At 45.0% G+C, this 21,873-nt stretch overlaps 1 protein-coding gene across 1 annotated transcript in view; it reads right to left on the bottom strand.

The window, feature by feature from the left end:
- acbd6 (acyl-CoA binding domain containing 6) overlaps window positions 1-21,873 on the bottom strand; it is an 81,112-nt gene that overhangs the window by 43,076 nt on the left and 16,163 nt on the right. The window contains exons 4-6 of the mRNA XM_084308000.1: window positions 20,902-20,978; window positions 16,085-16,190; window positions 4,618-4,707 (exon numbers count right to left, since the gene is read on the bottom strand). Of these exons, the coding sequence (XP_084164126.1) occupies window positions 4,618-4,707; window positions 16,085-16,190; window positions 20,902-20,978 (273 nt within the window). The remainder of the gene's footprint in view (window positions 1-4,617; window positions 4,708-16,084; window positions 16,191-20,901; window positions 20,979-21,873) is intronic.

The raw sequence follows: 21,873 nt of genomic DNA, 5'->3' as shown, positions 1-21,873 counted from the left end.
GGAAGATGATTAAACAGAAGGGTTCCCCCTCTTGGGGGGGCCCTCCAAGAGAGGAGATGATGTTTGTATTGTGATTGTATGACAAGAGGAGCAGAGAAGAAGGAGACAGACAAGAGGAGCAGAGAAGGAGACACAGACATGGATGAGAGAGCCCAGAGCCAACAGACATGGATGAGAGAGCCCAGAGCCAACAGACATGGATGAGAGAGCCCAGAGCCAACAGACATGGATGAGAGAGCCAGCGCCAACAGACATGGATGAGAGAGCCCAGAGCCAACAGACATGGATGAGAGAGCCCAGAGCCAACAGACATGGATGAGAGAGCCAGCGCCAACAGACATGGATGCGAGAGAGAGAGAGATAGAGAGAGAGAGAGAGATTGGAAGCTAGAGAGAGAGAAAGAGAAGAGAGAGAGAAAGAGGCACACCCTAGCCAGAGAGAGAGAGAGCACAACCAAGCCAGAGAGAGAGAGCCAAGCCAGAGAGAGAGAGAGAGAGAGAGAGAGAGAGAGAGAGAGCACAACCAAGCCAGAGAGAGAGAGCACAACCAAGCCATAGAGAGAGAGAGCACACCCCAGCCAGAGAGAGAGAGAGCACAACCAAGCCAGATAGAGATATATATAGAGAGAGAGAGAGAGAGAGAGCACAACCAAGCCAGAGAGAGAGAGAGCACAACCAAGCCAGAGAGAGAGAGAGAGCACAACCAAGCCAGAGAGAGAGAGAGAGCACAACCAAGCCAGAGAGAGAGAGAGATAGATAATGTAGGGGATGACAGGTTCCAGTAGACTGCGGGAAAAGAAGAAGAAGAAGAAGAAGAAGAGCCCATCAAAAGAATTGCGGAGGGCAGTAATACGCCATGATGCGTCTACACTGCCGGAAATCCAAATAAGAAGAAGAAGAAGAAGAAGGATTTGTAGATACAGTAATAAATTATAATCGATTTGAATTATGAATTCATATTTGACCTTGAACTTGACCTTATTATGGTCAAATCATACATCTATGGATAGGGAAAATGCTCCACTTTCCAATGGCAGGATTGAATCTGGATTTAGTCATTTCCTTGCGGTTTTACGATAATTAGCATTTTTTGATAAATTCGTATTTCCGATAAATCATATAAAACATCGGTAAAAATGAAAATATACACTGTGACTACTGTTTTTGATAGGGTTATGGTCTTTACTCTTGGTTAACATTTTTCTTTTAAACATTAACCTCTTAACATCCAAGGGCCCACATGTGGACAATTCGCGATGCCACTTTGCCGACCTCTAGTGGCTCGGGTGTGCATTTCAATATATAGATAGAATTAAAGCCCTATTTGTTGCCTGTCGATTGCCCTTTCAGGTAACAAAATCTGTTTAGCGGTTCTCGAGGTGCAGGTAGGACGTCTTACCTTTAGTGTGTTATATACAGTAGCTGGAGGTGTAGGTAGAACGTCTTACCTTTAGTGTGTTATATACAGTAGCTGGAGGTGCAGGTAGAATGTCTTACCTTTAGTGTGTTATATAGCTGGAGGTGTAGGTAGAACGTCTTACCTTTAGTGTGTTATATAGCTGGAGGTGCATCTAGAACGTCTTACCTTTAGTAAACAATATACTTTGGTCCGACTCCTTTTCTTTCTTTTTTTCCAACAGTTTACTAAAATATGTTTCTGACAACATTTTAGGCGGGAAATAGGATATGCAATTGTTGGATCTGATCTGGAATACCTACATTTACAGTTTGATCTGAATTTCGTGAACCAGGAAGTGCCGCAGCACAGAGGAGCAGCAGCTCATTTGCATTTAAAGAGACAGAAGCCAAAACCTTCTGTTTGAGGCCGAGTCAGTCTGACTTGCTGCACACACAACCTGTACAGCTGTAAGTGTCGACCATAAAAACATGCAAATGCTTATAAACAGACCACAAAATGTTTTATATTAAATGGGTAAATGGCCATAATATGGGCTCTTTAAATTCTTCCAAAAAAGCTGATTCCTTTGGATCCTCAATGGCTCCATCTTCTGATTCTCCGCTGGGCTGAGACCCATATGATCCCTATATGATGGAATGCCATCAAAATATATTGAAAACAGAAACTTAATCCCATGCCGAGCTAATGTGATTAAATACATTCTAGCACACAGGAAATAAGGCCAGTCGCCATCAAGCCTGAATTAATTTACATCATTACATTAAGTGATGCTTTTTGAACTTCGACTGTTCCCACACACACACACACACACACAAAGCACTGCCCCACTTCCCCTGGGTGACCGAGGGAGCAGCGAGAAGATGGGTAGGGGGTCCATATGTGGCCCGAGCTGGAAGCTGCCCTACTGTTGAGACAGGTGGTGGAGTCTGATCTGGGTATTCAAACACACACAGCTACCTATTGTAGTCCCCAACCCTCCCTCTCCTGATCCAGGATTAACTATCAAACGGCCCCCTAATGCAGGTTACCAGGGTTTGGGAACAATTCACTAAAACAATCAGTTGATTAATTTCAAACGACTTTTCCTCTCCATGCTGAGCATAAAATAATACTTTGTTGTTTTTTTCCCCGCCTCCTAAGTCCTCCTCCCCATTTTAATCAACAAATTAAGCATAAATCATGTTTGATCTTTATTTACCAGTCGCTTAGCAGTTGGTAGAGGTCAGTGGAGATTACTAGGCCCTCTGATAGCCTGCATGCATCCCCTCCACTCTTCATTTCATCCACATACAAAATGCCCAGACCCTTCTTTCCACATCAAAGACAGAAATATACAACAAATATCAAACATGTTGTTTGTCTTCTTTATATAAATAGTTGCCTCTAAAGCTTCATAGATGCAAAACAGCATTGCTAATGTACAATCTAATGAGCGGTATATTGCTAGGTGAGCTGTATACAGTGGGGTAATTTGGCAGTGAGACAGTATGGTATGATTTAGTCAGCTGTATTTTCTCTCGGCCACCTCCATGCCACCTCGTAAATCTGCTCTCAGTAATTCTGCTCTACAGGTCTGGTTGTCTTGATATTCACATTTACCCGCAGGCACACGGCTAAACACCTAAGACACCTGTGAGACAGGCAGAGTAAGGGGTCCTCTTGAATACCTGTGAGGCTGTGCATGGATTGGGTACAAATGTGACCTTTCTGCACATTCTTCTACGCAGAAAGTTGGACAACGTTCCACTGTCAAACATCTCTGCTCAAACAGGAAGTAAAGTAACCAGTGCTACCTGTACTCATATTATTTCCCTTAGCATATTGAATAAATAATATAATATTATTGTTCCGCCCATGTTTTTTCATCTCTTTTATAAATAAGAACCAAAGAAAAAAGTAAAATAATAAAATTTCACAGCGTCTGTGCAGCCTTGTTTATTCACTGTGTCCATGGAAACGATGATGAATGCAGCCATACAGTTATGGTTTTCTTAGGCAGAAAAGACACAGAACTATAATCCGTTTATTTTTCTGATAACTACATCACTGCATAACTCAAATGTTCAGACACGCTGAATTTTTGGTTATTAGTGATACTCTGTATACACCCAATTTTAAATAGTTATAGCCACATTTTCCTTCAAACTAATTTGATAGGGCAGAGGAGGCAGGCTGTGACGTACAGGCATAGAGGCAGCTCTGTTTTTAACCCCCTTACAAACAACAATTCTTTCGAGAAGGAAGTGAGGAGAGAGAGAGAACAGAGAAACAGAGCCTATTGAGATTCCAACCATCCTGTAGGATTATTACCTGGGTAAGGATTTATGCCTCTTTCTTTGACCGGTGACAATTCCTGACACATCATTAGATGAATTTATATTTTAGCGATTGATACATGACTGAAAAATAGGCCATATCTTCCAAAAGGGCCTTCTGGAAGCTTGCTCCGTCTATACATCATGTCTGCATCCAGTTCCCGTCCCGGGACAGCTCTATATCATCCCGTTAAGTGTTTCACGGTTAAACCCGCTGTTTCTTCTTTAGAAAACATCCCCCCGCGGGTTCGCCACCCTCGCCCAGCCGACAACACAAAACAAAAGGGGACAACGCATGACCACAAAAGAGAAAAGTCATTTGCGAAATGTCCTGATTACGTGGGTTGTATAATGTAAAACAATTTGCCTGATTACTTCCAATTGATTCAGGCCCTACAGTTAAAGCCTCAGTGTAGCGGGCTGGCGACTGGACCATACCGTGCTGCCGGACACCGTATTAATTTCTACGATGCGCGGCTGAGCCAGCTTACCAATAAAGCCAAAGCCGCCCTGGCTGCCACTAAACCTGGGGAGCCTAAACAAGGGACGAGCTAGCTACCTGCTAACCCTGGGGGATTTGTCTTTGGCACAAAGTGAATTAAAGATGACCTTCTGAGAGGGACGGAGAGAGGCATCAAGAACTACCCGGAGAACTCAACTGCTGACCTGGTGGTCAACCTACCTGCTACTGGGACTGGGTGACTGAACAGGTGTGTGGGTGTGCACGTGTAGGGGAGGGGGAGGGGAGAGGGGAGAGAGGGGGAGAGAGAGAGAGAGAAATACAGTGAGGCACAGAAGGTTAGACTAATGAGAGAAAGAGTCACAGAGGGAGAGAGACAGAGAGAGAGACAGACAGAGAGAGAGATAGTGATATGCCTCTCACCTGACTGTTGATATCAGCTTTGTTCTGCAGTAGTAAAGATACCAGCTCCTTGTGTCCTCTGTCACAGGCCCAGTGCAGCAGAGCCCGGCCCTGCAAACACACACGCGCACACACACACACACAGTTGAGTTCAGTATCCTGTAAACACACACACAGTTCAGTCTCCTGCAAAACACACACACACACACAGAGTAAACACAACAGTTCAGATGGTATTGCAACAAACAGACAAGATGATCTGTGTGTACATGTAGTATGACTGACTAGTTGATGGTGTGGGTCACTAGGTGTATGTCCATGTATGTGAAAGAGTAAGAGGAGAACAAGTGTGTGTGTATGTGTGTGTGTGTGTGTGTGTGCACACGTGTAAGAGTGAGTATCCGTATGTGTGTGTGTGTGTGTGTGTGTGTGTGTGTGTACATGCGTGTAAGAGTGAGTATCCGTAAGTGTGTACAGTATGTGTGTGTGTGTGTACATGCGCGCAAGAGTGAGTATCCGTGTGTATGTATGTATGTACAGTATGTATGTGTTTGTGTGTGTACATGCATGTAAGAGTGAGTATCCGCACGTGTACGTGTGTGTACATTCGTGTAAGAGTGAGACTATAGATAAACAGAACAACTCCCTCGTGTCTCCTAGAACATGCTACTCCTCTTTTTAGCTCAGACAGCTGCTGCTGCGTCAGAACAAATACATCATGTACCACTATTCAGAACTCAAGAGCCTCTGGCCCCCAAGAGCTGCTGACAGAACGAGCTGGAGCCGACCGTAGATGTGTGTGTGTGTGTGTGTGTGTGTGTGTGTGTGTGTGTGTGTGTGTGTGTGTGTGTGTGTGTGTGTGTGTGTGTGTGTGTGTGTGTGGTGTAAGGGGTTCAGGCACAGACCAGGGACATACTACAGAAGCTGGCACTTTAGGCTTGATTGATGGGAGGCAGTGGACAAAACGAGAGCAGCCCCTTGATCAGCAAGCCCACTACTACTACTACTACAACACACACACACACACACACACACACACACACACACACACACACACACACACACACACACACACACACACACACACACACACACACACACACACACACACACACACACACACACACACACACACACACACACACACACACACACACACACACACACACACACACACACACACACACACACACACACACACACAAACCTCTGTCCGCCTTACCTCTTCGAGCCCCTTGTTCTAATAAAACCATGCAAGCTCATTTTTCAGTGAGGGCAATTAGGTAAAGCTAACTCCCTAAGTCCTATTCTATTGCTTAAATCATATTGATCACCATGGCTGCATGTTAAAATGGATATTTATGAGCCGGGCCGGAGCACAATGCCACTAGGTTCATCTCTCTCTCTCTCTGTGTGCCAGGTGTACCACTGATGACTATATTAGTCAAATGTTCAACACAGAGCAGCTGCCCAAACTTTCTCCGGAATCTATTTAAATAATTCTCTACTAGATTCTAGTGGGCTTAATCTGCGTCAGTGGCCTGAGACTAGATTATATAAATAAATTATAATCTGGGGCATGATATTTTCAACATTCAATACTGAGATACTTTAGGACTGCAATGTAGGAATGTTAAGCCACAGGCTAGGAATCGTTCACAGGCTCACTCTTTCATTTGCCCAGACACTAAATTGTTCCGTTCTCTCCCATCCTATTGTAGATAACAGCTCCAGCATTAAGTTGTATGTTTATTTAGAGAGACTAGTGGCTACAGGCAGTTGTGTGAACGACAGGCTCTGACTTGGAGGCAGCTATAGTAGCACACACACGCACATAGGCGCGAACACAGGTGAGAAATCCACTACTTTGATTCCTTCCCAGTTCCCACCCTCTCTCTCTCTTTCTCTCACTCTCTCTTCTGTGGAGCTGGATCATCATAACAATGTAGAACTTCACCACTGCCCTCTGCTGCTGAGCCAGCTGAACTGCAGGTGAGCAAATAACAATGACAACAATAACAACACCAACAACAATAACAGTGGACACACAAAGCTCTCCCTCTGCCCAGCAGGGCTCTCTACCATCTAGCCTTTAGCCCCCTCATCTGAAGAATGGCTGGGATGAAATAGGGAGAGAGAGAGAGAGAGATAGAGAGAGAGAGAGAGAGAGAGAGAGAGAGAGAGAGAGAGAGAGAGAGAGAGAGAGAGAGAGCGAGAGAGAGAGATAGATAGAAAGATAGAAGAAATAGAAAGAGAGAAAGAGAGAGAAACAGAGAGTCTAAGCCATGTGGCCCCTGGTGATATCAAGAGTTTTAATTGTCACGGCATACAGGTATACAATGAAATGCGGGTGGTCTTGCCCGCAACGATGTGCAATACAGTGGTACAACATATAATAGAATCAAATGAAAAAACAACATTGTGCAGTAAACAGGTAACAGGTAACATGGAGTGACATCTCGGTATCTGTACATAGTTATTTACAGAGCATATGGGACATGCTAGTTAGCTTTGGTAGTGCAATACACTGTTCCTGTTATTCTAATTTAAAGTGTCCTTTCCTTTGGCCATAAGTGTGCGTGTGTGCGACATGAGTGTGTGCCCGCTCATGTTAAAGTGTTAAGTGGCTGCTCGTGTGTGAGCGTGCACAGCGTGCGTGTCGTGTGTGTGTTCATGTGTGCTTGTGTGTGGATAGTTCAATGTTCTGAGCACTCAATGTTCATTGTTCATGGCTCTGATGGCCTGGGGGAAGAAGCTGAGCCTCAGCCGCTCTGTCCTAGTAGCTGGGGTTCGCAGGCGTCTGCCTGATATGGTGAAAGCAGAAGAATAGATGTCAGGGTCAGGCAGAAAAACACCTCCAGATCATAATGGCTTAACTCTTTGGACGCCAGACCCGATGATAGTCGGGTTATCTCGCCGACCGTTCAGCGCCAGACCCGAGTATAGTCGGTATTGTTATTTCTTTTATTCGATATTTCCATTAATTACAGGCACACGGACATCTGGGTTAACATGGGGAATCATCCTGAGAATGCCAAAGTGCAATACCGGCCGCATCCACCCAGGTGGCAGTATCGAGCACCCTTTGAAACATTATATCTTGGCCTGTGCGTCGATCAAAAGTCTCTGGTCGGATTTCTATTGGTCGGGCAATGGGGGCGGTGATAACGGTCGGATTGAGAAGCGTGAATTGCTCCCGGTGCATGATGTGTGGCGGATTATGTTTGCGACATGATCGACAACAATACTGGGACTCGCGATCAGATAATTGGAATATTCTTTTTGGGGTACATCCTAGTGAAGGTAAGGGCTATATGGTATGAATCCTGCTGTGATCGAATCATGACTTCACCTCGATCACAACATGTGTCTGTAACGTTACTCCACAGCGTCTCTTAGAGCGAACAAAAGATGCTCAAGTCCGTGGCATCCAAAGAGTTAAGAGAAAGAGATTCTAAAAAATATATATTCAAGATTCAAGATTGTTTATTGTCAGGGCGGCTGGGTGGCGCAGCGGACATTGCGCTCGTCACCAACGCATGAGACACCGGTATCGAATCCGGCTGTCGCCGTTGCCTACGGCTTGGGCCGGCCGTCATACTAACTCAATTGGCAGAGTTAGCGGGTGGGAAGTCTGGACGTTGTAAACAGCAACTCCTACAGGTCGGTTGGGGCGCCTGCACAGCAGAGACAGGAAAATGGCGGGGGCAGTGTGAGCCTCCTACACGTTACTCCTCGCCAAATGAGAGTCCGCGCTGGCAGGTGAAAAGATGCGACTGGCTGCCTACACGTGTATCGGAGGGGACATGCGATGGGCTTCTATCCTCCCTACAACCGGCCAGTGGGGGGCACATGCGAGCAACGATCAAGACAGGGGAGGGGAGAATTGGCACGGCTAAATTGGGATGGGAGAAAAATAGAAAAAGAGGAGAAAAAGTGGATTAAAAAAAAATATTGTTTATTGTCATGTGCACAGTTAAACAGACAGTTTGCCATACAATGAAAATCTTACTTTGCTAGTCTGCCCATCACACAAAATCACACAATACTTAACTAAAACATATATACATTCGAGGGGGAAGAAACTGTACATCGGAGGGGGTTGGACATTTACCGGGGCCAGTTTCAAATTGCAGAAACTGGGAGCGGTTTTGAAGGAGGGTAGGGATTCACATTATTTTATGGCTGTGGGTAGGGCGTTCCACATTGTTGTGGCATAGTTGCAAAACGTGTTTAGTCCCTTGTTTGAGCCAAATCTGAGTTAAACATGATTTGTGGAACTCCTTCTAGTGTTGTGGTCGTGGAATTCACTGACCTTTTGGGAAGTATTTCGACATGTACATGGGTATCTTAGTGGTGTAGTGTATCTTGTATGTGCATGCACTCACACACACCCCCACCCACCCGCCCAACCCCCTCCAATGTACAGTTTCTTCCCCTTCGGATGTATGTTTTTTTTATGTTAATTTTTTTTTTACACAGTACTGTATATTTCTATGTCTTGTCTTCTATGTCCTGATGAATTGAAAATGGAGGACCCTGATGTAAACATGACGAAAGTCTTTTTCTGGTCTGCATCCTCTTAGCAGTTGTTTGTATTGAGCCGTACTGTATTGTACCCATTCTGCAATCTGTTAATAAAGTTTTCAATCAATCAATCAATCAATCAATCAATCAATCAATCAATCAATCAATCAATCAATCAATAAAACACACACACATGCATGCACGCACGCGATACTAGGAGTACATTACCACAAACAGTATTTTTTTTATGATTCAGTTCTATTAAAACAACAAGGGACACAGCAGCACTGAGGCGTGTTGACAAGACGAGGACCTCAGCCAATACTAGACTTAACAGCCAAATAGAGCTGCTGGTCACAGCTAATAAATAGTGTGACTAGCAAAAGCAGTAAATGTTGTGCAGTAGAAACCTTGCTCTTTGCTTAGCTATGATAGCTTGACCCAGTTAAGCTAAGTTAAGGTTTCATAACATTGATTATTTATTTTAAATGTTACGATCATTATTTTTTGTATAAAACAGGAAACATAAATGTGTCTAATCTGCCCGTCGTTTATCAATGACTTGTTTGCAGTCAACATTGTCGAAAGGCTTGTTTTTTTTAATTGGTTCATTTCCGTTTTATAGCATTTTGAAAAGCCCTCGTTTTTCAGGAAAATATATAGATTCCGTGATAAACAGCATTTACTGGAATATTCTGGCATACACAAAAACTGTCATTTTTCGGCCTATTTATGAATCGTTTTCAAATAAATGCTAGATTATCGATAGTATATGTGTATTTATGCACGCTATAGAAGCGGGCTGAAATATCGATTCTCTCATTTCCTGATCAGCGCGCACACACAGACACACACACATATGGGACACGTTGATATATCTGTGAAAAAAGCTCTGATTACCCCAAGACTGGTCAAATAGATTCCTTACCTCAGATCAGATGTTATCCAAAAAGATTATTCCAATTCCTGATCGCCATTCCAAATATCGATCGCGTTTATTGATTCAGCGTTGGGTACTGTAAATATATATTCCACGCGTTTTCCGGGCCGGCGATCAACTTGGGTCTCTTCAGTTGGCTTGACGGAAAAGTAAAATGAGGAAACTGGCCCCCCCCCCTTCATCAGTCTAAACTAATGGGGTGCAGTTACACAGGGAGAGGCGATAGGGGGCGGTATCTTCCCAATTGAGCTCAGAGAGACTCTGCAACACTATCGTGAGGCTCGATTGATGAAATATGAATTCAAATCGCCAATAAAAAAAATACGACAAACAAACGTTATATGTCGTTGGCGGCACTCAACTGGCGGCATGAACTAACGACTTATAGCGTTGTTGGCATCCAAAGTGTTAACAAGAGCTGTTAAACTAATGACATCTCACTGACTCTATTCTTGACATGGTAGCAACAGTGGGTCTTTCAGTGTATTATTTTGGCATGTGTAATTAATAATTATTATATAATAATTAGAAAATTAATATTTCCCCCCCCCTCAGATTATACCATTATACCATATTGACCCGAAAATAAGACAACCCCCCTTTTTTAATAATCATTTTTGGAAAAAGGTTTTTTTCAAATCTTGTTTTTAACTCATTGGGCGCCATGCCCTTTCCCCATCTGTACTCAATGGCGCCAGCGTTATTGACCATTTGAGCGATGTTTGCAGACTAGGGGTGTAACGTACACAGAAGCCACGGTTCGGTACGTACCTCGGTATTGGGGTCACGGTTCGGTACGAGTTCGGTACAACAGAATTTTTTTTTATAATAATTAATATAATTTTTTCATTTTTTTATAAAAAAAAACAATAATAATATTATATTTATAATTATTATAATTATTATTATTAAATAGAATAATTTTCTATAGGCTTGCCATGGTAGTCAGTGATACTGGTGTCATTCTGTGTTCAGGCATCCACTTGCCTACTGCCCCTTTAACAACATACCTTTTTAATATTGCTTTTAATTAGCAACTATTTTTATTATTTTTCTTTAAATACTCGATTTTATCCATTTTCTTTACTTGTGATTTTGACTGTGTGGTTTACTTTATGTTCTTTTGTTATTATTCATTGTTTTATCATTCTTTTATCATGTAATGTGAAGCACTTTGGGCTACATCTTGTATGAAAAGTGCTATATAAATAAAGTTATTATTATTATTATCCTTGATAAGTTTCAGTTTCACTTCTAGAGAGAATTTAACTTCACGACGAGACTGAATACTAGAGAACAGATGACATATTACAACAATGGCAGAGGATTATTTGGATTTAAACACAGTGGAGCTCAGATGATCTGTCCGGAAAAGTATGTATTTTTATTTTTTTTTTATGATGAGCTGTGCCTGTGAGTCCGGCGGGGGAGAATGTTAATGTGTTTGTTGGTGCGTATGTGTGTCTGCGATGCGTGTTTCTTTCCATTGGTTTCATTTGGTTAACGTTATTGGGCGAACAAGAAAACGAAAGAAAACTGTAAAATTGTAATGCCCCTGCAGCTGTTCCAATGTAAATGTGCCTTTCTCCATGCACTTTCGCCGCTCTGAAGTCTGACTCGGTGTGCCCGGCCACACGCGCTGTTCTCGCACGGACCTCGCGAGTGCCTGCATGTGCGACTCGCGTGTGTGCGCTGTGGGCCGTATTCGTCGTATGGCAGCACGTACCGCACCGTGATGGCCGTACCGTAAATTCATGGGACGAATACACGTACCGTTAACTTACACCCTTCTCCTGGAACCATCACCTTATCGCGGTGGAGAGGTTTGCGTGTCCTTAGGATCCTGAGAGCTATGTTGTCTGGAGCCTAGTGCTCCTGGTAGGGTCACCCATGGCAAACTGGTCTCAGGTGAGGGAACAGACGAAGAATGGTTCAACCACTGCCCGGTGGGCCTGAGAGGGCAAAGGGCTAAGGGAGCACTACCCTGACAAAAAGGCACCTCTGGGTAGGCCAATCCCCCGCTCAGAGGTTAACTTTTGATTACGAAAACACTGACAGATAACTTGAGCGCAAGGTCTCCCGGTGGTGGATCCGAAATGGAAAATATGACGTCTGCTAGCCAAAGCGTCTGGGAAGCTAGGAGATCGAATGTCCTCCCAACCAGGAAACCTACAAAGATAGGAACATGGAACGTGCGCACCATGTACGAAGCAGGGAAAGCTGACAACATTGCAAAGGAGATGCAAAGTTATGGCTTACACATACTAGGTTTAAATGAAACAAGATGGATAGGTTCAGGAGAGAGCAGATTAGCATCCGGAAAACAGATACTGTACTCTGGAGATGAAGAAGAAGGCGCCCCACACACGCAGGGGGTAGGCATCATGCTCTCAACACAGGTGGAGAAGGCTCTCATTGGATGGGAACCAGTCTCCTCTAGACTCATCACAGCAAAGTTCAGAACGTCTCATCCAAGAATCACACTCAGGATCATTGTGGCATACGCACCAACCAACGATACCACATACGAGTCAAAGGAGGAGTTCTATGGAAAACTACAGAACACACTACTCAAAGCAACGGAAAGGGAGGTGGTTATACTGATGGGCGACATGAACGCCAAAGTGGGAAAAGAAAACAACGGATACGTACCAGTCATGGGACAGCAAGGAGTGGGCTGCAGAAACGAAAATGGGCAGATGTTTTTGGACTTCTGTGCAGACAACAGCCTGGTAATTGGCGGAACCTTTTTCCCACATAAAGAAACTCACAAGACCACATGGGTGTCCCCTGATCAGAAAACATGCAACCAAATCGATCACATATGCATCAGGAAGCAGTTCAGACGATCTCTGCTCGATGTGCGAACAAAGAGAGGTGCAGATGTGGGATCAGACCACCACTTAGTCATAGCAAAGGTACAACTGAAGTTGAAAAGGGGGACCCCAGGAAACAGAATAACAAAGTATGACACCATGAAACTGGAAGAAGAACTACACCAGAAGCACTTCCAGATCACACTGAGGAACAAGTTCCAGGCCCTGGCTGAAATGGGCAGTGGGGAAGAAGAAATCGACGAAAGCTGGGAGAAGATCAAAAACGTGTGGCAAACAACCTGCAAGGAAAGTCTGGGAAGAAAGAAAGAAAACAAAATGTGGATCAACCAAAGAACATTGGACAGCATGGAGGAGAGGAAAAAGGCAAAGGACCACCTCAACAATGCCAGGACGAGAGCAGCCAAGGAGAAGCACACAAAGGAATACAACAGGATACATAAAGAAATAAAGAAAAAGGTCAGGGCGGACAAGAGATGCTACTATGAAGAGCTTGCTACACAAGCAGAAGAAGCAGCGGGACAGAGAAACATGAGAGAGGTATACAACATCACCAGGAAGCTCTCGGGGAGAAGGATGAGATCAGAGAAGCCCATAAAAGACAAGGCAGGAAACACACTATCCACAAAGGAAGAACAAACAAGGAGATGGGTAGAACATTTCACAGAGCTGCTCAACAGAGCATCAGCGAGCATCCCAGCAGATATACAAGCAGCAACAGACACACTCCCACTGAAAATGACCCCCCCAACAAAAGAAGAAACTAGGAAAGCAATATCACAATTGAGAGATGGGAAAGCAGCAGGACCAGACACCATTCCGAGTGAAGCATTCAAGACCGACATCACTACAAGCATCAAAGCACTCCATCCCCTCATGAGGAAAATTTGGCAAGAAGAAAGGATACCCAAAGATTGGAAAGAAGGCTACATAGTGAAGATACCAAAGAAAGGGGACCTTGCACTATGCAATAACTACCGGGGGATCACGCTACTTTCAACCGCCAGCAAGGTCTTCAACCGGATAATTCTAGATAGGATGAAGACTGCCGTTGACATGCTCCTCAGAGACCATCAAGCAGGATTCCGGAAAGAAAGGTCATGCATAGACCAGATCGCCACACTGAGGATCATCATCGAACAGTCCCTGGAATGGAACAGCTCCTTATACATCAACTTCATCGATTTCGAACAGGCCTTTGACAGTCTAGATAGGAACCGTCTGTGGCACCTGATGGAGCACTATGGAATCCCACCGAAGTACATCAACATCATCAGAGGATCATATGATGGGATGACAAGTAGGGTACTGCACAGAGGGGAGCCCTCAAACCCGTTCGAGATAAAGACCGGAGTGAGACAAGGCTGCCTGCTGTCCCCCTTCTTGTTCCTGCTGGCCATTGATTGGACCATGAAGAAGACAACAGAAGGAGCCAGAAACGGCATCCAGTGGACACTGATGCACCAGCTTGAAGACCTCGATTTCGCAGATGACCTAGCTCTCTTATCACACAGTCACCAGCAAATGCAACAAAAGACCAACAAACTAAAGGAAACAGCCTCAACTCTAGGAATGAAGATCAATAGGGTAAAACCAAGATTATGAAGATCAACACAAAGTGCCAGCAAAACATTGAACTAGAGGGAGAGGCCATCGAAGAAACTAACCCCTTTACCTACCTTGGGAGCATAGTAGATACAGCGGGTGGCACAGAAGAAGACATCAGAGTGCGAATCGGAAAAGAAAGAACGGCATACAACCTACTTGGTCGAGTATGGAGGTCTCGCGAAATAAAAACCAACACAAAGCTGAGGATCTTTAACTCCAATGTTAAATCAGTCCTCCTGTATGGCTCGGAGACCTGGAAGACAACCGTAGGGCTGAAGCAGAAAGTACAGTCCTTCATAAATTCCTGCCTCCGCCGCATTCTAAGAGTGAGATGGCCAAATGTCATTACAAATCTGGACCTGTGGGAGCGCACAAAACAACTACCCCCGCCAGAAGAAATAAAGAAGAGAAAGGGGATGTGGATAGGCCATACCCTGAGAAAGGAAGACACAAACATCACCTGGCAAGCCCTACGATGGAACCCACCTGGAAAGAGGAAACGCGGCAGGCCTAGAAACACAGGCGCTGTTCTTGGGAAGGGGAAATGAAAGAGGCTGGACTGGGATGGCACAACATCGTTCGGTTAGTTTTAACTAGAAACTGCGATCGTGTTTGTCAAGCATGTTTTACGGCCGGTAAAACACGACACTGATCGGTACAGAAGCATATTTTACGTTAAAAAAATACCTTCAGGTTACCTAAGATAGACCTTACCTCAGTCAGAAAGTACTCCAAAATTAATAAATCCCAGTCGATCCCATGGCGATCGCAATTACTTGTGTATACTGTGCATGGCTACCATACGGGAAAGAATAGCTCTGATGCACCAAACATTGAATAAAACAAGGTAGATACAGTATACATTTACATATTATTCCTAATGAGTTTTTAGATTCCAATTAGAATGCCTCATTAATCACCATGATTTTAATGAATTATAACTCCTCCTCAGTGCTGATCTTGGTTAACTTGTTCTTAATTTCAACCCTCTGAAACCTACTGGTTAGTCATTCAGTGATCATCCAACATTAACATCACTGTCTTTTGAAGGCTCAGTTTTAACCCTTTCACTACCACACTACCAAATGGTTAACCCTTTCACTTGTGTGGTAGTGAAAGGTTAACCTTCTGTAGTATGGTAGTGAAAGGGTTCAAGCTAATGCAAAAGTGACATCATATGAATCTTGAGATTGCAAGGAATCCATCGACACCAAACTGCCAACAGATGTCATGCTAGCTGACCAAGAGAGGGGCTACATGTCATGCTAGCTGACCAGGAGAGGGGCTACATGTCATGCTAGCTGACCAGGAGAGGGGCTACATGTCATGCTAGCTGACCAGGAGAGGGGCTACATGTCATGCTAGCTGACCAGGAGAGGGGCTACATGTCATGCTAGCTGACCAGGAGAGGGGCTACATGTCATGCTAGCTGACCAGGAGAGGGGCTACATATCGCTCCAACATCCTGGTCTCTTTTCAGCGACACCTGCAATCTCTAGACCCTGAATATAAGACAACCCCTTTTCAGGGTATAATTGTTGTGTTCTTTTTGTGTTGCTGTTGTTGTTGTTTTAGTTACCTCTTCGTCTTTAGTGTCGACATCCACTTTCTGGGAACTGATGGCCTTGCTGACGTGCTCAATGTTATTTTCTCTGCAGTAATCAAAGATGTTCTTGTCCTCTTCCCTGTAAGTGAGTTGGAGAAGAACAGAGAGAGAGGGAGAAAGGGAGAGGACAGAGAGAAGATCAGAGTGATGTAAAGGGAGAGAGAGAGAGAGAGAGAGAGAGAGAGAGAGAGAGAGAGAGAGAGAGAGAGAGGAAAGAGAGAGAGGTAGAGAGAGATGGTTAAGGGAACGTGTGTGTGTGTGTGTGTGTGTGTGTGTGTGTGTGTGTGTGTGTGTGTGTGTGTGTGTGTGTGTGTGTGTGTGTGTGTGTGTGTGTGTGTGTGTGTGTGTGTGTGTGTGTGTGTGTGTGTGTGTGTGTGTGTGTGTGTGTGTGTGTGTGTGTGTGTGTGTGTGTGTGTGTGTGTGTGTTCCATCACATCACTGGAAGGAGAACAGACAAACACAGAGGAGCATCGCTACACAACCAGTCTCTCTGTCCAACACAGACAGACACATGTGTGCCACATCCCCAGAGGAACTCTCTCTCTCTCTCTCTCTCCTCTCTCTCGCTCTCTCTCTCTGCTGGTCTCTGACAAGAACAAGTTACAGGTTGAAAAAAACCCTCAGCTCAGAACTCGGCAGAATCTGCACCTGGCTCGCTGAACAAACTATCATTACACATGGGTAAAACAGAATCCATTCTCTTCTGATCAAATAACAAACTCAGCAAAACCAACGGCTTCTCTGTTACAGTGGGTGACAATATTGTCACAAGGAAAGATGAAATTACATAGGTTCCATCCTAGAGGCAAATCTTTCCTGTGACAAAATGGCATCCAATGTAATAAAAAAAGTCAACCAAAGAACAAGATTCTTGTACCGGATTTCCTCTCTGGTAAACAAGAATACCCTGAAGACTCTAGCAGGAGCACTCAATCAAGGGTACTACGACTATGCTTGCACCTCATGGTACCAAACCACCTCTAAGGCACTAAAAACAAGATTACAAACATCACAAAACAAACTGGTCAGACTACTGCTTGACCTTACTCCTAGAACCCACCTCACCCCTGCCCACTTTGACAACCTAGGATGGCTTAGAGTAGACGACAGAGTACAGCAACTTGCAATGGGCCTGGTCTACAAGATACACTACACGACTAAGGTACACATGTACATGTTGAAATACTTCCCAAAGGTCAGTGAATACCACGACCACAACACCAGAGGAAGCTCCACGAATCATGTAAAACCCAGATTCGGCTCAAACAAGGGTCTACTCTAAACACGTTTCGCAATTATGCCACATCAATGTGGAACGCCCTACCTAAAAAAAATTGAATCCTTTCCCTACCCACCTTCAAAACCGCTCTCAAAGAGCACCTACGGGAGGCTGCTATTCGAAACTGGCCCCCGTAAATGTCTGAACCCCCCTTCCACCCACCCACCCCCTCCTAATGTACAGTTCCCTCCCCCTCGTATGTATATATTTACTGTTAGGATCTCCGTTTAACAGTACTGTATATTTGCATATCTTGTATGTCACAAATGTAACAGTACTGCATATCTGTATGTCATGTATGTCATAAATGTCATGATTAGTTTAGATTAGATGATTAGATTAGATTTTATATCTGTATATTGTGTATGTCATAAATGTCATTATGAATTGAAAATGGGGGACCTTGATGTAAACAAGACGAAAGTCTTTCTCTGGTCTGCACCCCTTAACAATTGTGTGTATTGAGCTGTACTGCACTGTACCCATTCTGCAATCTGTTAATTAAAGTTTTCAATCACACACACACACACACACACACACACACACACACACACACACACACACACACACACACACACACACACACACACACACACACACACACACACACACACACACACACACACACACACACACACACACACACACACACACACACACACACACACACACACACACACACACATCATCATCCCTGCTCTGATTATATATCTGTCTCTCTAATCACCTCCTGGCATTCGGGGGGAAGCAGTGAGTGCTGGTTGAGGGGACCAGGGTGCAGGTAGGAGGGGGAGAGAAGCAAGGGGCTAAATCCCATTTAGAGCTTTACGCCTTCCCCTCCTCTTAGCCATGCCGGCCATTCAGATTAATTGAATTTAGTGCTCCATTGTCTGACAGAAACCCCCCACGCCGCCGTACCCCCCCCCCCCCCCCCCCCCCCCCCTTCCACCCAGTAAGTCAGTCATCCCCAGGGCAATTCCCCCAGCTCCCAGGCCCAATTTCTCTACATGCACCAATACAGAACCTATCCTACTATCTGGCAACTGCTTCTAATGATGACTGAGGCTGAGTTCCAAAAGACAACAGAGGATAATAAACAATGTTGATACGTACTTACTTTCTTTCTTTCCCTCTCCAAGTTCATCTCATCACTTCCCTCTCTCCATTATTCCCTTTCTCTCAGGATCCTCCTCTCCCGCTCTCTCCCCAATCTCTCTCTTCTCCCTTTCTCTCCCTCTCCCCCACCCCTCTCATTGTTGCCCTCCCTCTATCCCTCTCTCCTCCTCCTCCTCCTCCTCCTCTTCTCTCTCTCTCATCGCCCCGTGATGAATTATGAATAACTCATTACACTTTTAACACAGCCAGGTTACGTACTATGAGCACATTAATTTACATACTCCTGATAATCACCCTGATGTTTATTCATGAGTCTCTGTGGGCGGGGCACATTCCTTGTGTGATCGCCATGGTGACCCCAAGTGTCCCTGCCTCGTGGCCAACCATCCGTCTCCAGCAGCAACTAATCAATAGAGCAGCTCATCAGTCTTTCTGCAAGGCTTGGCCAGGGGTGGCCCGGCGGGCGCGCGCGCACACGCACACGCACACACACACACACACACACACACAGCAAAGAGCATGCATGTATTAAACCATATACACACAAACACATTTATGCATCAAAGCGCAAGCACACACACAAAAACAACACATTGTTTACTATAACCCTACAGCACAAAAGAGTGCGTGCACACCCACACACAAGCTCATAGGCTATAAACAAACACATGATTAATGTGGATCCTATAAACGACGTGACATCAGCGGTCCCGCAATGCATGCTGGGAAGGTCACAGGCTACTCTTTCATCCCACCAGCTGGCTACTAAGGTGTACGTGTACGTGTATGTGTGTGTATATGTGTATATATGTGTGTGTGTGTGTGTCCGTCGAGCCTGGTGTACTGGCAGATATGTCCTTCATCCATCAGGCTAAACTGGCCACAGTACTGGAGAACACTCATCTACCTGGTCTGAGCTCTACTGATCAACGCTACAGCCACACCATCCATCACACACACACACACACCCACATACATGCACGTGCACACACACAAAATCCATCATCACACCCCCTACAGGACCTAGTCTAAGCTCTGAACATGGCCCCCGAAGAAGTAGGACTAACAAAAGGAACTCCCTCGCAACAGGTTACTGTGAAAAACTCCTTTTCACCTGCGGTGTTCATCAGGAGCCATTTCAAACCAAATGTAACTCTCAGAACCTCCTCAATCAGTACGCACGCACACACACACACACACACACACACACACACACACACACACACACACACACACACACACACACACACACACACACACACACACACACACCACACACACACACACACACACACACACACACACACACAACACACACACACACACACACACACACACACACACACACACACACACAGAGAGAAAGTGAGCGACGAACAACACGATTAACTCCTAGTCTGGTTAACAGGTGCTTAGCTGTTTAATATGGAGCAGGCCCCGCTTGCAGCCGCGCACATGCACACGCGGTGGGGTGTGTGTGTTTATACGAGAGAGAAGATTAGAATGCAGCAGAGCAGTGAGTGTGACAGTTCCAGCAGGTTACGCCTGCGTTTGGACGCAAACACACCAAGGTGTGTGTTTGTGTATGTATGTATGTATGTGTGTGTGTGTGTGTGTGTGTCTGTCTGTGTGTGTGTGTGCATGTGTGTGCATGTGTGTGCATGTGTGTGTGTCTGTCTGTCTGTGTGTGCATGTGTGTGTGTGTGTGTGTGTGTGTGTCTGTCTGTCTGTCTGTCTGTGCATGTGTGTGTGTGTGTGTGCCATGTTAATGACTTTCTACTTCCTGGCTTCCCTCGAGGCATCGCAGCTATTGGTTAGTACCGAGGGGAGCATCGTCATGGGAACCTGCTGCGCTCGCCTCACCCTCTGCTGGAACCACTGTTTCCTGATTTTTCTGATTTGCCTAACCCCCCCCCAACATCATAATTACAAAGGGGAGATCCTGGCCACCTCTCCTTAACACCATGCATACTAATCACTTACAGCCTTTTAGGAGGAAAACCTGCAGGATTCCAAAAAGAGCCCTTTCTCATTGAAATGAAGATGGGGTTTTTAAGCTTCAGTAAGTCTGCCAGCCAAGAGTAAATGGAGAATATATATTTCATTAACATAATTCAGAACTGTGTGGCGCGTGTCTCTGAGCTGCACTGCAATTACAGTCTGTCGGATCCTGCGTCACGTCTAGTGGTTCAGCAGCGCCAGACTTGGACCAAGTTGACCTGAACGTCAAATAAGTCAAAACACACATGAAGAAAAGGACCGGGTGAGATTACACCCAAAAGGACATGGAAAACTCAATCCGAGAACAAACAAGGAAGCAAAGTACTGTATGTGTGCGTGTGCGTGTGCGTGTGTGTGTGTGTGTGTGTGTGTGTGTGTGTGTGTGTGTGAATACCTGATCATTTCTTCCTGGTATAAAGAGCTGACTGCTGGTCCTCCGAACCCCGTCCTCCTCTCCGTTCCTCGTCTCTCCTGTCACACAAAACAACAGCAACACATTACACTCACTCACAAACACACGCACATGAACACACACACACACACACACACACACACACACACACACACACGCACATGAACACACACACACACACACACAAGTAATCCAACTCAAATCTGAAGCTTAGAACAGAGCTTGTGGATGTGATCTGATAGCCTCACCTCTAGCCTAACAGCAGAATGGAGAGATGGTGTGATGTTTCAGCTCGTCCACCCTTCCCCCCTCTCACAATGGTACAATGTGCTATAAACATATCTACCTATTAGTAACACTGTACTGTGATGGAAACGTGGGAATAATACATCATAAAGAAGCGCCTGAGCTGTGTATGAATGAACATGTGGTAATGAATGGTAGTAGTGTGAAGCACACGCACGTCCGAAGCCAAGAGGGCAGGTGTTGAGCAAATACTCTGCGTAAACAAATAAAACAGGCCTCGCGCGGCAGGACGGGCAGCCGGAGACCTCACTACTTGGGTGCAATAAATAAGTGGACATTGGAGCCCTGCAGCGTGCGAGCCGCTTGTTTATGTGATATCAGTAATAAATGGTCCACTACTCTCTACAGGAAGGAGAGGGAGATTAATCATAGGAATTAGTGAATCTACAAAACATTTGAAATATAACAGACAGATGGTTTGAGTGATCAACTGCGTTTTCCGTGGCATTGATTCTGCATGCCTTTCAGTTTAGCGCAGACTCCATCTCCCCCCCCCCCCCCCATGACTCACCGAAGGACCCAAACAAATCTGATTTCACAAAGTGGGGGAGACCACGACAAGAGGAGCAAAACAACTGCCTGTGCACTTTTGGAAAACCTAATTCACTTCTCAAACTCGGACTATTCGCTGATGCACTGGCCCTGTTC

This window comes from Notolepis coatsorum (assembly GCF_963971535.1).
Source record: "Notolepis coatsorum genome assembly, chromosome: 2".
Taxonomy (NCBI): Eukaryota; Metazoa; Chordata; class Actinopteri; order Aulopiformes; family Paralepididae; genus Notolepis; species Notolepis coatsorum.
Note: the sequence above shows the minus strand (reverse complement) of the source record. Positions and strands in the feature narration are given on the sequence as shown.